General features: G+C 35.9%; 1 protein-coding gene across 4 annotated transcripts in view; it reads right to left on the bottom strand.

The window, feature by feature from the left end:
• Window positions 1-2,927: 2,927 nt before the first annotated feature.
• AKAP11 (A-kinase anchoring protein 11) overlaps window positions 2,928-14,091 on the bottom strand; it is a 69,592-nt gene continuing 58,428 nt past the window's right edge. For all 4 annotated transcript variants that reach the window (XM_038401250.2, XM_038401243.2, XM_043504542.1 and 1 more), the window contains one exon: window positions 2,928-7,306. In XM_038401250.2, coding sequence (XP_038257178.1) covers window positions 7,160-7,306 — 147 coding nt within the window. In that variant the 3' untranslated portion in view covers window positions 2,928-7,159. The remainder of the gene's footprint in view (window positions 7,307-14,091) is intronic.

The raw sequence follows: 14,091 nt of genomic DNA on the forward strand, positions 1-14,091 counted from the left end.
ATTCAGTTAGCTCCTAAATCAATAGGGTCTGAAATGTGCACCCTTGTGTTGCTATGGAGATGCTACAGCATAGTTCCTTTAAAACTCAAATGAATTTATTACATGTTAATTCAAAGTAACTAGTTTTAATAATTAATGGGCATATTACATAATAGAATAAATTTAAAGAGTTCAGTTTAAGGTAGCAGTTAACAAATGTTACTATGTCTCCAGAAGTGATTTCCCCAGGCAATTATGTTACAATTAGCTTCTTCCTCAGTTTATTTTCCATGGAGTTTCTTGCTTGGTCATTTCTTTTATATTCCACTCTTCAAAGGAAACAATTTATCTCCTGTGAATCTAGAGTTTCCATGGTGACAAGATGGTCAGTTAGCCCTTTACTGTATTTCTGTTCATATTACACTAACATTCTTGGAGGAGAAGGAAAAGCATGACTGATTTTGTGTGGTTAACCAATCTGGCTGTAATGTCTGCTGACAGCACAAGGTGAAGAGGTGGTAATCGTGAAAACATACCCTTTTTCAATGACAAGTAAATCAAAAATCATATCCAGTTTGTTATTAAATATTATGGTCCAAACTGAGACAATGTAAGCAACTCTACTGATTTTGCTGGAATTGTGCCTGCTAATAGTAGGGTGAGTCTGGTCTTATGTCTATGCAGGGTAGCAGCTTCCATACAGCACCGCAAATATGCTTTGTCTGTTCAAACAATACAGTATGTTAAATTTACATTATATTTCTGTAGCTACTTAGCCATGCGTGCTGGTCAGCATAAAATTTCAGAGTTTTGACAGTAATGAAAGAGATCCCAAACCTAAACACCCAGTTTTTTTTTTTTTTTTTAAGTGGGGGGAAAAAAGCTGTAATTGAGGTTGATTCTTCTGCTTTGCTGCCGGATGGTTTCTGGGAGGTAACCTCCTTCCATGGCTTACCCTCCCAACTGAACAGTCTCCCCCGTTGTTGGTTTTTAACCACTCCCACTGGCCAAGAATCAGCAGTGTAGGAGTCACATCAGCAGAACAGGTTGCGGTCAGGAAAAAAAAAAGTGTGAAGACAGCAGTGCTGATCAGATAGGGACAATCACATAAATGAAGTAGGTGTGAACAAGGAGGTACCCTTGTGGAGAAGTGAGGTGTTCTGGCCACAGGGTTTTTGGAAGGTGAGCCTGGAAAGTATGGCTGTGGATAGAGGAGTTGATGTGAGAGAAGATATCACAGGGATAAGACAGACAGAAGAAGCATACCCATCTTGGTAGTTATACAACTATAAACATCCAAAACATGGATTAAACAGATAATCCCATCTCTGCCACCTTTTCCACAAACAGGACCAAGACTTTTATTATTTTTCTTGAAAATAATGTAGAAGCTAATTGATATTTTCTCCTGAAGGCCCTGATTCATGGTCCTCCTTAACTCTTGTGGAAAGGAGCTCCAGGATCATGGGCCAATCACTAAGAAGGCTCTTGTTACCACTCACACTAGTCATAAATAGTTCCCTCGTTTCTGAGGATCACAGTCTTTGCAACTTGCCTTGATGGGGGGAGGGAAACAGGCTACCAGGCATTTGATAGCTACCCAAGGTAGCAATCTCAGCCTGCTGTCGTAGCACGACACTTCCCTGGCCACCTCTCAATCTGATCCTCAGGATGGAAGTCAGTCACATTAGGAGCTCAAGCTATGGACTGGGGAGAAGCCAGCAAGGGAGGTGTAAGGAGCAGGAGCAAGGTATGTGCTGGGGAATGGTATGGAGTAACTGAGGACAACACAGAAGTTTTAGTATATCTGGATTAAACAGACCTTGCCAGACTGACTTGATGTAATCTTCCCTACTCATCCCCACCAAATTTCCTTTTTGTCCTGTGTATTTTTTTTTTTTTACCATACAATGTAGCAAGAGTGTATACAATATATTTTAAGCCATTCAGTAGAGATTTCCATTCAGTTGAACATGAGAATCAAAAGCATAAAAGTCTCCCTACTAATGGATTTCTTAATGAAGCAAAGAATGTTACCAAATGAAACAATCAAGTACATAAAAAATATCCTACTCAATATCCATAAAGACCATTTGGGTTTTTTTTGCTAAAATTATTTTTAAAAATTGTGAAATCAACCTCCCCAACTTCTTGCTCCTCAAAACAACCGTTTTCAATGCATTAGTATAGCAACAAAAAAGCGTTAATGTAATTTACTTCTTCCTTGAGTATTTGACTCATTCTCCATATCGAGAGTCTTTGGACTTAGCACAGTCCAGTCACTTTGATGTAGTTTACAATAAAGCAATTCCTTATCTGACAAGTTAAGCAAACCAGAATTAGTTCATATAACACCAGATCAGTTAAGTATTTTTAAACAATACACATATGCATATATTTTCATCACAATATCTTATTGCATTTATCCTGAAGACTCCATAGCTGTTTTTCATCCTGAAGGATTCCCCAAACACTGCACAATCTGTGCAGGAATCACTTCACCCAGCACTGAACTGTCAAAACTTTAGGGAGCTGCTAAGCACACAACACTATGCTACTGTTTAGAACAAGAAGGGAAGAACACTGTATTGAACTGACAAGCGTAGGGGAGACTTAGGTGGGCAGGATTCAATTCTCAACTTGGAATTTAGCAAGAAAACCAGGATTAACTTCGCTAACTTTCATAAAAAGGACTGAGGTCTTTACTACAAGTGGTCAGAACCTGGTTTACACCTCTCATGCCAAGGAGAGCACTACAATGTTTTTTAACATCCTGCTGGGACACTGATTTAGTGCTTAGTTAGAAGGCCATCTACTCTCGCACTAGCACTATTTACTGTCCCATCCTTTGAGTTCTTTCACATAACCAGACCAATCCTACTTAGTTTGTGAGAGCTGAAAAGGAAAGGAAATTCTGAGAGTTTATAATAAATGACTGTTCTCTCAAAAGCATTACAACACATAAGATGTGTTTGTTTTATTTGAAGCCACTGCTAAAAACAAGGACAAATTTAGTGCAACCTGAAGTTCATAATCTGGTAACTGAATACATCATCAAATTACTAAAATGGCAAAAGATATCACTTTTTTTTTTAACAGTACAAGACCTTCATATTGCATTTAGTATAGTTACATAAACATTTAAAGTTATTCAAACTGCTTCTGGTATACAATTGAGTCACTAAACTGGGCTGTGAATCATCATAAGAATGCACAAGTAACCAAATAAGCAGCAGTTACAGTTAAATACTATTCAGACATTACAAAGAACAATGACCCTCTAGAAATACAACTCCAGCTATACAACAGGAATGTACAAAGATGGTACAAAATAAAGTGACTACAGTGGTCAGACACTGTACTTGTCTCTTCAAAGCTCAAGTACAGTATAAGCTTGATAGCAGTGGCTCTTGCTCAAAAAAGCTGAAATTGTTAAACTAAATCAAAAACAACACAAATTTCTGAAACCAATATTTTATTCTTTCAAATAATGCTTTGTAAATAGCGAATGCAAATACTAGCTCCTCTTGTGCCGGTGACAATGTTTACTACTTACTGCGTTCCCACCTTCCCAAGTCTGAGCATCTCTTTACAGAAGAGGTCCATATATAGTTACATTAGAAAAATGTAACATTCAAAATCTGATATATCTTTGAGGCACCTAGGTTCTGGAATGGTGATTTTTTAGCTCAAAGAGCACCAAAGATAGATGTACTATTTATATGACTTTTAAATAAATGCCTAGGCTTCAGTTATTTTGTGTTCTAATTTTGAAAGAGAAATACTAGACCTTGCTGATGGCATTTTACCATATGGGCTTGTTAGAAATGCTTTAAAAAATCCTAATATTAAGGCTTTTGTTTGCATCTTATTTTACAAATTTGAAGAGAAAATATATTTGATTTAACATTATCATTTTCACTGTTATTTTATAGAGGGACCCTTCTTAACTTGCTTTAACTACAGAATCTTACAAAATATATCAAAATATTACCAATTTTCAAAATACCAAAGATATAATTTATAATTTGGTTACTAAATGGCATTCTGGAACAGTAACTATTTCAGATATTTCTATCAATCTAAAATTAAAGAATAACCAAAACAAGTTTCCCTAATTTTAGTATGCCAATACATACACACAGTACACGTAATAGGATAAATTCTGCTCTATTAATCTAGTCTAAATCCTGGAGATACCTAGATTTGCTCTGGTTTGAGAGATCATCATGTGGCCCACTGTCTCGTTCACAGTGAATTTTCATTTCATTACACTTGTACTCTGAAGGGAATGGTTTAAATAAACTAGTTTATTGAATAACCTTTGATTCACTTTAGAATAGAAGACAATTTTCTTATTAACAGGACAGATTACGTCAATCAGATTTGTTCAGGATAAGGATTCCCACGAAATGTTATAGTTTTGTTTATTTAATAACACAATTGTATGAAAATTAAATCAGTAAACTTGTCTCCTATTTTTAAAAGAAGATCTGTAAAAATATTATCTACTTTAAAGTAAAAATTGAGTATTTTCCATCAAAAACCTACACACATATATTTGAAATCTATGCTATATGTTACTTAGAGAAAAAGCTAATGGGTCAAATTCATTCCTGATGTACCACTTAAGTCAATGCAGTTATACTGTGGATATATATTTGGGGCCAAAGTCTCCAAGCAAGAATCACTTTTAAAAAGTTATACTAACATTTTAACGTAAATGAACTATTTCCTGCTTAGCTACTGTTTAAACCTTTATAAAGTGTCAAAGAACCTGCTCATCTGTCTACCTTTTGTAGAAAACCAACCTTATAAAAAAGTGATAATCTGTTAACCAACTTTTTAGAAACCCATCATATTCTACAAGTTTGTTAATCTGTTGATGTTGCATGGAAATTTTTGGAAAATTGTTCTTTTTTTTCTTTTTTCCAGACAGTGGCGTATTTACATTATTTTTTGTATTTCTCATCCCTGTTTTAATTTGGGATACTAATGGGGACTTGGAAACCCTGGACCAATATTCTGTGCTGTCCTTCAACCCTTGAAAGATCACTAAAGGGATTGCAAAGACTGTAAATCAGAGAAGAATTTAGCACAATGGAATTGTTTTTAAGATTCATTTGGCTCTTGTTGCTTATCACTTAGTCAATTTTCTATTTGTGATAATTCTATTGATTGCTCTGCCAAACAGGAGAGGACACAAACAGAGCTTGGTTTCGAATGAGGACTAAGCAGAAAGATCCAATGTTCTCAAGAAAACAAAAAAGACAATCAACCAATCACACACATGCACACATACCAAGAAAACATAAGCCCCTGAAAAATATATTTTTGGGGGAGGGAGTGGGGTAGAGCTCGGAGAGGATGACAAAACAACAAACCTTAATTCATATTTTCAAAGCACTGTAAAAACAACTGTCATTAGTTGCATTATACACATTGGGGGAGATAAAACAAAAAAGTTAAGTAATTTGGGCAAGGGCACACTGCAAATCAGAAGCAATGCTAGGATTAGAACTGTCTCCTTGCGCTATGCTTAAATCAACTAGACCAAATTGCCCATATGAAACAAAATCATCTCTAAATAGATTTTTTTTAAATTTTGCCATGAGGCACCAATTGTTTTTTCAATTAATGAGATGATACAGTGACATGAAATCTGGTAACAGTACCCGAGCAGATATCAGAAACTGGAAATTTAAACTGGTGTCAGTGGTCTAGGTTATATACATTAATTTTATTACACACACACACACACACACACACACACACACACACACACACACACACACACACACACACACAAAGTACCTCTCAAACACAACAAAAGAGGACTACCATTAAAAGTTAAGTAATCTTTCAGTTTGGTGTGAAGACAGACCTGTATCTTAACCATATTCTAATGTTGGGGGGGGCAGGGGGTCTTTTTAAACCCAGATTACTGTAATTGCTAAAAGATGAGCACTCGCATATTTTTTCAAAGCACAATGGCACTGCAAGGAAAGTGCTGGTGGGTTCACCAGGGTTCACCAGCTCTATGCATGGACCCTTTATCTGTAACCAAAGATGAAATTATGAGCGTTGCTGAGCATACGCAATTTCCATTGTAAGTTCTCAACTTCTCAGGATCCGGTTCTAAATTTGGTGATTTAAAAAGTGACAGTCCTTTGAAGTCAGCTGGCTGTTTAAGTTCCAAAACAGATAAGGCCCTATGATTCTCTTGCAGTGACATCACTTTTGAGATAGCATCCTGATATTTATCAGGGAGCACTTTATCCCCTAAAGGGTCTGTAAAACAAAAGAAGATGAACTACTAGCACTTACAAACCAAAAGGCATGTAAAGACACAGACAAACCCTTCCACCACAGGACAAGGAGACAGCATTAGTAACCAACCTCACAATTCCATTTGTTAAAAGACTTGATTGAATGGCTTCCTTTAAAACAAGAATTTTAGTAAAAGGTATTTAAGAAAAATGACCACCAATTTGCAAACTTTTCTTGTTTTATATTTTAAGAAAATTTACTATTTTAAAGTGTTCCTCATTCAGAAGATCAGTTTGTGCCACAAAAATCATTTATACGTGAAGGATTAGGGATAAGGAACTATTTTTCTGAAAAGACGGCAAAATTCCAAGAGGAAAATCTCCAACAAATATTTGCTATTTCTAACACATTGATATGCCATACCAACATATGAAAATGCTCCAAAACAAAGAATTTGCAATAAAAATGGTTGCATGTAAAATTAAAACACGTTTCTTTAGCAATTCAAACTTAATAATCCTATTAATACAGTATGCCTCCAATTATAAACAACTATACCAATTCAGTCGGAATCCCTATATATCCTGTTTTATCATCTGTCAACTATTGTCCATGGACAAGATCTTTCTTCATACACATTCTATAGTCTGAACACAGCAGTATATACAAATATGCGTGGATGGACACAATACTCTAATATCAATTATGAAGATATGCACTGGATAAACATACCGTGTACAGTGTCACAAAATACTTACAGAACAGCTATATTTACTTTCACCCCAGTCTCTTAAAATGCTGACAGTTAATAGACAATTCATCAGTTAAATTTTAACACTATACATCTTTGTCCTTCATGTCTCTTTCTAAAGGAGGAAATGAAAGGAAGAATATTGGGTCTTTGGATTTTTCAGACATTTTCCAGAAGCCAGCCAAATAAAGGTTTATTCAGAAGTCTATCCCCATCAGAAGTCTTCTCCATCATTTCACAGTATTTCAGCACTGCTTGCAAGAGATCTCCCACTTTCCAGTCCCTTTCTCTCAGTCTTTTTGTAAGCTAGAGAAACAATAATAAAATATTTAAGCTACTGAAATAAAAAGCTTGAATGATTGACAATTAAGAAAATTCTCCTTGAAACATCAGGTTTTATTAGAAAACCAGCTGTGAAGAGTTAAACATTATTCCACAGCTATAAAAACAAAACTTCCTCAAGGACCAAACATTTTTTTAAGTTAGTTTCCATAAAAATTTCTTCTCAAGGAAGTTACATTTTCAAGTGATATCGTCCCACAGCTATGTGGTCTGTGGTTCATGGGGGTTGCAGAAAACAGGAAATTCTGAACATCAGATTAATGCATTTGCCACCACCCCCAATAGTACACATGCGATACTGTAAAAGACAAAAGTAAGGATTAATGTAAGGATGTGGATTTTTCTTTCACAACATATAGTGTGGTTTGCTTGGTATATATACACTCTACCCTCAACGGAAACAGAGTCTCCAGTTAGGAAATTTCAATGTCTCCAAAGAAAACAAAACAAAAACAAGAATAAGTTAAACTTCCACTTACAAGCAGAGTCAGTGTAGTTGGAAACTACTTTTCCCTCAGAGGTCTGAACCAGGAATCCTCATATATTAGATATATACTAAGCACTGGGAGACAGTGACAAATTAATGTGTTTTGCCAGCTTCGAGTTTTACAACCTTTCGTTCTGGGCTAAAATTTCTTCCACCATTGCGCCCATTGTTTTTCTTTACATTTAGCTCAACCATGCTTGTCTTCAGTTACTGAAGGCCGTTAGTCCAGCTTGAATCCCCTCTCTAATAAATATTCCACATTAAGAGGAAGTTAAAATACAAAAGAAATAGATTTATAGCACATCTACCACTCGTCTAAATGAGAAGAGTAGACCTGGGCAAATATTAAAAAACTGGCAAATACTAAATTTAATTTTTCGAGGCACAGAAACTATTAGCAAATGATGTCAAATTATGGCCAACCAAAAATTATCTATCTATATGAAAAAGGCACAACAAATTTTTTGATTTTTCACTTTGAAATAGCATTTCATTTAGCTCAGTTAAAAAAACAACCCCAAAAACAAAACAAACAAACAAAAGGCTGAAAACCACATAAAAACAGCCAGATACGGAAAACAAAACAAAAATTCAATTTCTGATCAAACAAAATGGTTCATTTGACCCAAACCAAAAAATATTTCAGTTCTTAATTTTTGTAAGAAAACTGAAAAAATTCAGTTCTGATTCAAATTAAACTGATTTTTTTTTTCCATTTTAACCCCCAAAACAAAAACAAATACAAAAATCAACTACTTCCGCTAGCAGGAAGTGCTCTCCTCTTCAATGCACTAACCTGAGTGAAATTCCTCATGTAAAATTCCTACAGAATTCAATAGGAATGAAGCCAACAGAGTTCTACAGAAATTACTGTTTAAATCTGTATAATTATTTAATTGTATAGGTTTTTTATTATATCCTATACAATCCTACCACAAGGACACAACTCTGATGCATGTATACATGCAAAAACTGACTAAACTATCTAGAAAATATCTGGGCGTCAGATTTAAAATAATGCAGAGTGACCAAACCAAGATTATATTATATAGCATAATTATTTCATGAAAATTCCAGAGTGAGGCTGCTCATTTATCATCCAAACATAAATTTGACTGATGTTCTTAAACAGGATTATTTTCTAGTGGCTAAGTAAATATATTGTAAACACTTTATCAGTTTTTGTAATTCATATACTGCGAAAGTAAAAATATAATAAAACAAAGATGCAAAGATGGCATCTGGCTCTTCTAAATCTTATTGTTTCAATACAGGTTCAAAGGTCAAGCCCATACTTTCTTCATCAGACCGGTCTGTTTCCTACTGTCATCAGAACAGCTATATATTTCAGTTTACTCAAGTAGAAATAGGGTTTTAAATGGCTGGATGGAGGCCAGGACGCCTATAATAGTTAGGTCCAGTTTTGTTCCTTTGAGTCAGCAGTTGTAATTATTTTTCCCTCTATAAATGACCGTCATCTTTTTAAAAGATATTTATATTGCTCACTGTTTTTTTTAAAATCGTGCACTTTCCAGAACTCTCTTGCGCTTCCTGTTACTGCATTTGATGAATGGTGGCAAGTGTTAAGAATAATGGATTCTTTGTTAGGCTTACAGAAAAGGGATATGGTAGCTTTATTAAGTGTGCATGATATGGAGAGGAGAGTTAAATGAGTTATCATTTGGTTAAAAAACTGGCTGGCTGTCTAAGAACAACAGATTTTTTTCCCCCTTTTTTTAAACTAGCTAAGGGCCTGATCCAATGGGTATTAAATTCACTTGGACAGGCCCCATGACAGTAAGGCCAAAAGGGGAAGGATATAGGTCATATGTTCAGATTTTATGAGATCTTTTAGTAGTTGTTCTGTTCTCTTGGTGTCAAGGATTGTCAATTTCAAAGTAGAGGCATCTCACCTGGCAGCTATTTCAGAGGTACTTCTATTTATATATTTGGATTCAAGTTATGGCCAGTTGGGGCAGTGCTGTGTACTTCAGAATATTAGGTAATTTAAGTATCTAAATAAGGATTTAGAGGCATAAAATTTTAGGTACCCATTTTTGAATATCAGCCTGTATGCCTATGCCCATGCCCAACCCCAACCCGCCCCCCATCTCCTGAAATACTGTATTTAAACAAAAAGAAAAGGAGTACTTGTGGCACCTTAGAGACTAAAATTTATTTGAGCGTAAGCTTTCGTGAGCTACAGCTCACTTCATTGGATGCATTTGGGGGAAAATACAGTGGGGAGATTTATATACACACACAGAGAACATGAAACAATGGGTTTTATCATACACACTGTAAGGAGAGTAATCACTTAAGATGAGCCATCGCCAGCAGTGGGGGGGAAAGGAGGAAAACCTTTCATGGTGACAAGCAAGGTAGGCCCTTTCCAGTAGTTAACAAGAACATCTGAGGAACAGTGGGACGTGGGGGGGGGGAAATAACATGGGAAAATAGTTTTACTTTGTGTAATGACTCATTCATTCCCAGTCTCTATTCAAGCCTAAATTAATTGTATGTAATTGTATGTTAATTGTATGCCAATGTACATGGCAGAGGGGAATTGCTGGCACATGATGGCATATATCACATTGGTAGATGCGCAGCCACACTATCAGAGGCTCGTTCACCTGCGCATCTACCAATGTGATATATGCCATCATGTGCCAGCAATGCCTCTCTGCCATGTACATTGGTCAAACTGGACAGTCTCTACGTAAAAGAATAAATGGACACAAATCAGACGTCAAGAATTATAACATTCAAAAACCAGTCGGAGAACACTTCAATCTCTCCGGTCACTCGATTACAGACCTGAGGGTGGCTATCCTTCAACAAAAAAACTTCAAAAACAGACTCCAATGAGAGACTGCTGAATTGGAATTAATTTGCAAACTGGATACAATTAACTTAGGCTTGAATAGAGACTGGGAATGGATGAGTCATTACACAAAGTAAAACTATTTCCCCATGTTATTTCTCCCCCCTCACTCCACCCCCCCGCCCCACTGTTCCTCAGATGTTCTTGTTAACTACTGGAAATGGCCTACCTTGCTTGTCACCATGAAAGGTTTTCCTCCTTTCCTCCCCCCCGCTGCTGGTGATGGCTCATCTTAAGTGATCACGCTCCTTACAGTGTGTATGATAAAACCCATTGTTTCATGTTCTGTGTGTGTATATAAATCTCCCCACTGTATTTTTCACCAAATGCATCCGATGAAGTGAGCTGTAGCTCACGAAAGCTTATGCTCAAATAAATGTGTTAGTCTCTAAGGTGCCACAAGCACTCCTTTTCTTTTTGCGAATACAGACTAACACGGCTGCTACTCTGAAACCTGTATTTAAACAATTACATATTCTTTATAAAAAGACCTTGAGAGGTTAAAACACTCCTGTTTACTTTTAAATCTTATTTATATCATTTTTAGGGCAGGAACTGTCTACTACACTGCATACTACTACTCTACTACTACTGTATAGAGCTTAGCACAATGGGGCCCTGTTCATATGCACAAATACAGCAAATAGAATAAATAAAAAATTAAGAAGTGAAATGCACAGAGTTTGGAAGTTTGGTGTTTTGAATTCACTGAAAGAACTGAAATCAAAGGAGTTACTCTAGGTCCAAGAATTAGGACCAATGTGCCTGGTGTTTATTGGTTGATATATCTGATTGTTTGTTGGGAATGTTAAAATGTTTTTATGGAAGGTAATCATCATATCTGGAAGAAATAATGTTAATAAATAATAAACAACAACAATTAGTGTTTATACAGTACTACATAAAGTACTTTGAGAAGCAGCATTTTCCCATTTTACAGATGAAGAAACTGCATAGGAATCAAGGTGGTTTTTTTTGTTTTTTGTTTTGTTTTTAAGGAAACCCGGAAATTAAGAATAACTCCCTGATTCTTAAGTGGGGCTCTGGATAAACTGTCCACACTGGAATTATAACAGGAATGAAGCCGAAATGAAGAAGAACAAACGAAATTTTAAGAATCACTTTAGAAAAATCTTTCATCCTCCAAATCTTCAATCCTCTGGTGACAGTTTTCTGAGTTATCCAGAAATGACACTGATGCTACTTTGCTTCAAACCATAAGAAGATTCATATTTTGATGCTTTCTGGACTGTGTGACCACTACCTCCCAGTGTAGCACTCATAATGGCATGCCAGGATTATGTTTACCTGAGCCCTGTCCCTTACATCTATAGCCCTATTCCTTTAAGGGTTTGGAGCTCTGCTAAAGAGATTAATTAATGATTACACAATTAGGAAGCAAGGTGTGGTCCCAGGAGAGTATGGTGTGCTCTACTGAGACTGTGTAAGTGGGAGTGTAACACCTGCAAGTTGTATGTTGCATCTGGATGTGTCAATCTTAATTGAGAAGTTGCAGTATCATACGGATAAGCCATATGTACTGTCTTGCCTCTCTCCTGAATCTTTAGGGGTGTACAGTCACCTCTTTTCCAGAGTGTTCCTCTAAATACGAGAGGTATCTAAAGACAGAATAAATGTTGGCTGAAAAATGCATCTAACCCTAACCCTAGATCCCTTCCTGTGAGAATTCAAGTGTTAGTACCCCATGTCTGACACCTAAAGAAGTCAGAGTAGGTAAAGGGATGAGGCTAGAAGAGAGATGTGGTAAGTATGCAGAGGCTTCTCCCATTCAGCTGATCTTTTCCTGACTCTCGTGTTCACCGAGTACAAGTAGTATTACTATAAATACAGGCATTTATATGGGTCCATGCCGTGGGTGCTATATAAATGCTTGAAATAACAAGTAATAATAAAACAAGGATGAAAGGAGGGGAAAGAATGATAGATAAAACAGATTCCCAAGCAGGAATATAGGGTCTGATCCAAAACCCATTCTAGTCAATGCAAAGAATATCACAGAACTTGAACGGGCTTTGCATCATGCATATGACAACTGAGCAGTGCAAAACTATCACCAAAACACTTACAAAACTGACAAACACAACGGGAAAAAGAAATGAAATTTGTAGAACATCTCCACAGCTAATGGAGGCAAACAGAATGCATAAGATAAATCCTCTTGATAAGATCCCTTTCCAAGTTCACATAAAATTAGACATAAAAAGTAAACATAAAATTCACTATTTCTCCTAATATTTTGATTTTCATTAGAAATATGCGTTTTATGTTGTCTTTTAAATTATTTTATCTATCTTCAAGAAATGGAATTCTGAACACACATTTTTCAATATTCCCATTAATTATTCTGCAATCTTCTGGACTTCTTTGAATCAGTACATGAGTTTTTTCACACGAAGAGTTTAGAAATAAATCTAGTTTTTCATCTACCTGCTTTTCCTGGGACAATACAAAACAACTGCTTTAGCTGCTTGAACTTCACAAAGCACCAAATAAGCTGAAACGTCAATATATCAAACAATCAAAATGATCCAAAATACAGTAGTCATGCTTTCTTAGCTATAAATACACTTATCACAAATTATCCTGCCAAGATCTTCATTCTAAGATGCATGGCACTAAGTTAAGGGGTAATCTTTCTCTTTACATGTCAACAGCATGAAAAGAACACCACCTGACAGGACACCATTCTTATCAATCTCACTACTTGGAAACAAAAGAAGTCCATGCTTTCATTAAATGATTCACTTGTTATAGCATACTGATTTTGTGATTACATTTCCCAAACTTGCTAAAAGCCACTATTTCCCAAAGGTAGCTGTCTTCTCAAAGGTGACTCAAAAGACTGTAATTTAACACATTTTTATATTTAATACAGTATTTAAACATGAATAGGAGTGACTGTCACTGCATAATCTTTGAGGACAGGACCACAAGAGGAACACGTTTTCAAAGCCTATCAGAAGTGGAGGGATCCCCAGGTCAGTCTCCATTACAATACTTTGGCTCTCCCCAAAGGCACATGCAAAACCCTGAAATCAGTTGGGCTTCTTTAAGCCTTCCTTCATTCTTCTTGATTACATAATAAATGCTTGGTGTACAAACACACACTCAAAAAACTGTTTAAATAGGAAAATGTGGATAATTTATTGTGAAGTCTTTTTCTTCTAACTATTTGCCTTGTAATAGTCTCTGGAATGAAAATACACTTAAAATCAAGTTTAATTAGATGTTAAACTTTTTCCTCTGTTGCTAATAAATGTACATTCACAACTGTAATAAGATTTGTACAATCAAAATATTAAACTAAGCTATAAACCAAATAACTGCAATTTAAATTCACTTGTGTGAACAAGGTAT

The sequence above is a fragment of the Dermochelys coriacea genome, chromosome 1 (assembly GCF_009764565.3).
Source record: "Dermochelys coriacea isolate rDerCor1 chromosome 1, rDerCor1.pri.v4, whole genome shotgun sequence".
NCBI classification, from domain to species: domain Eukaryota; kingdom Metazoa; phylum Chordata; order Testudines; family Dermochelyidae; genus Dermochelys; species Dermochelys coriacea.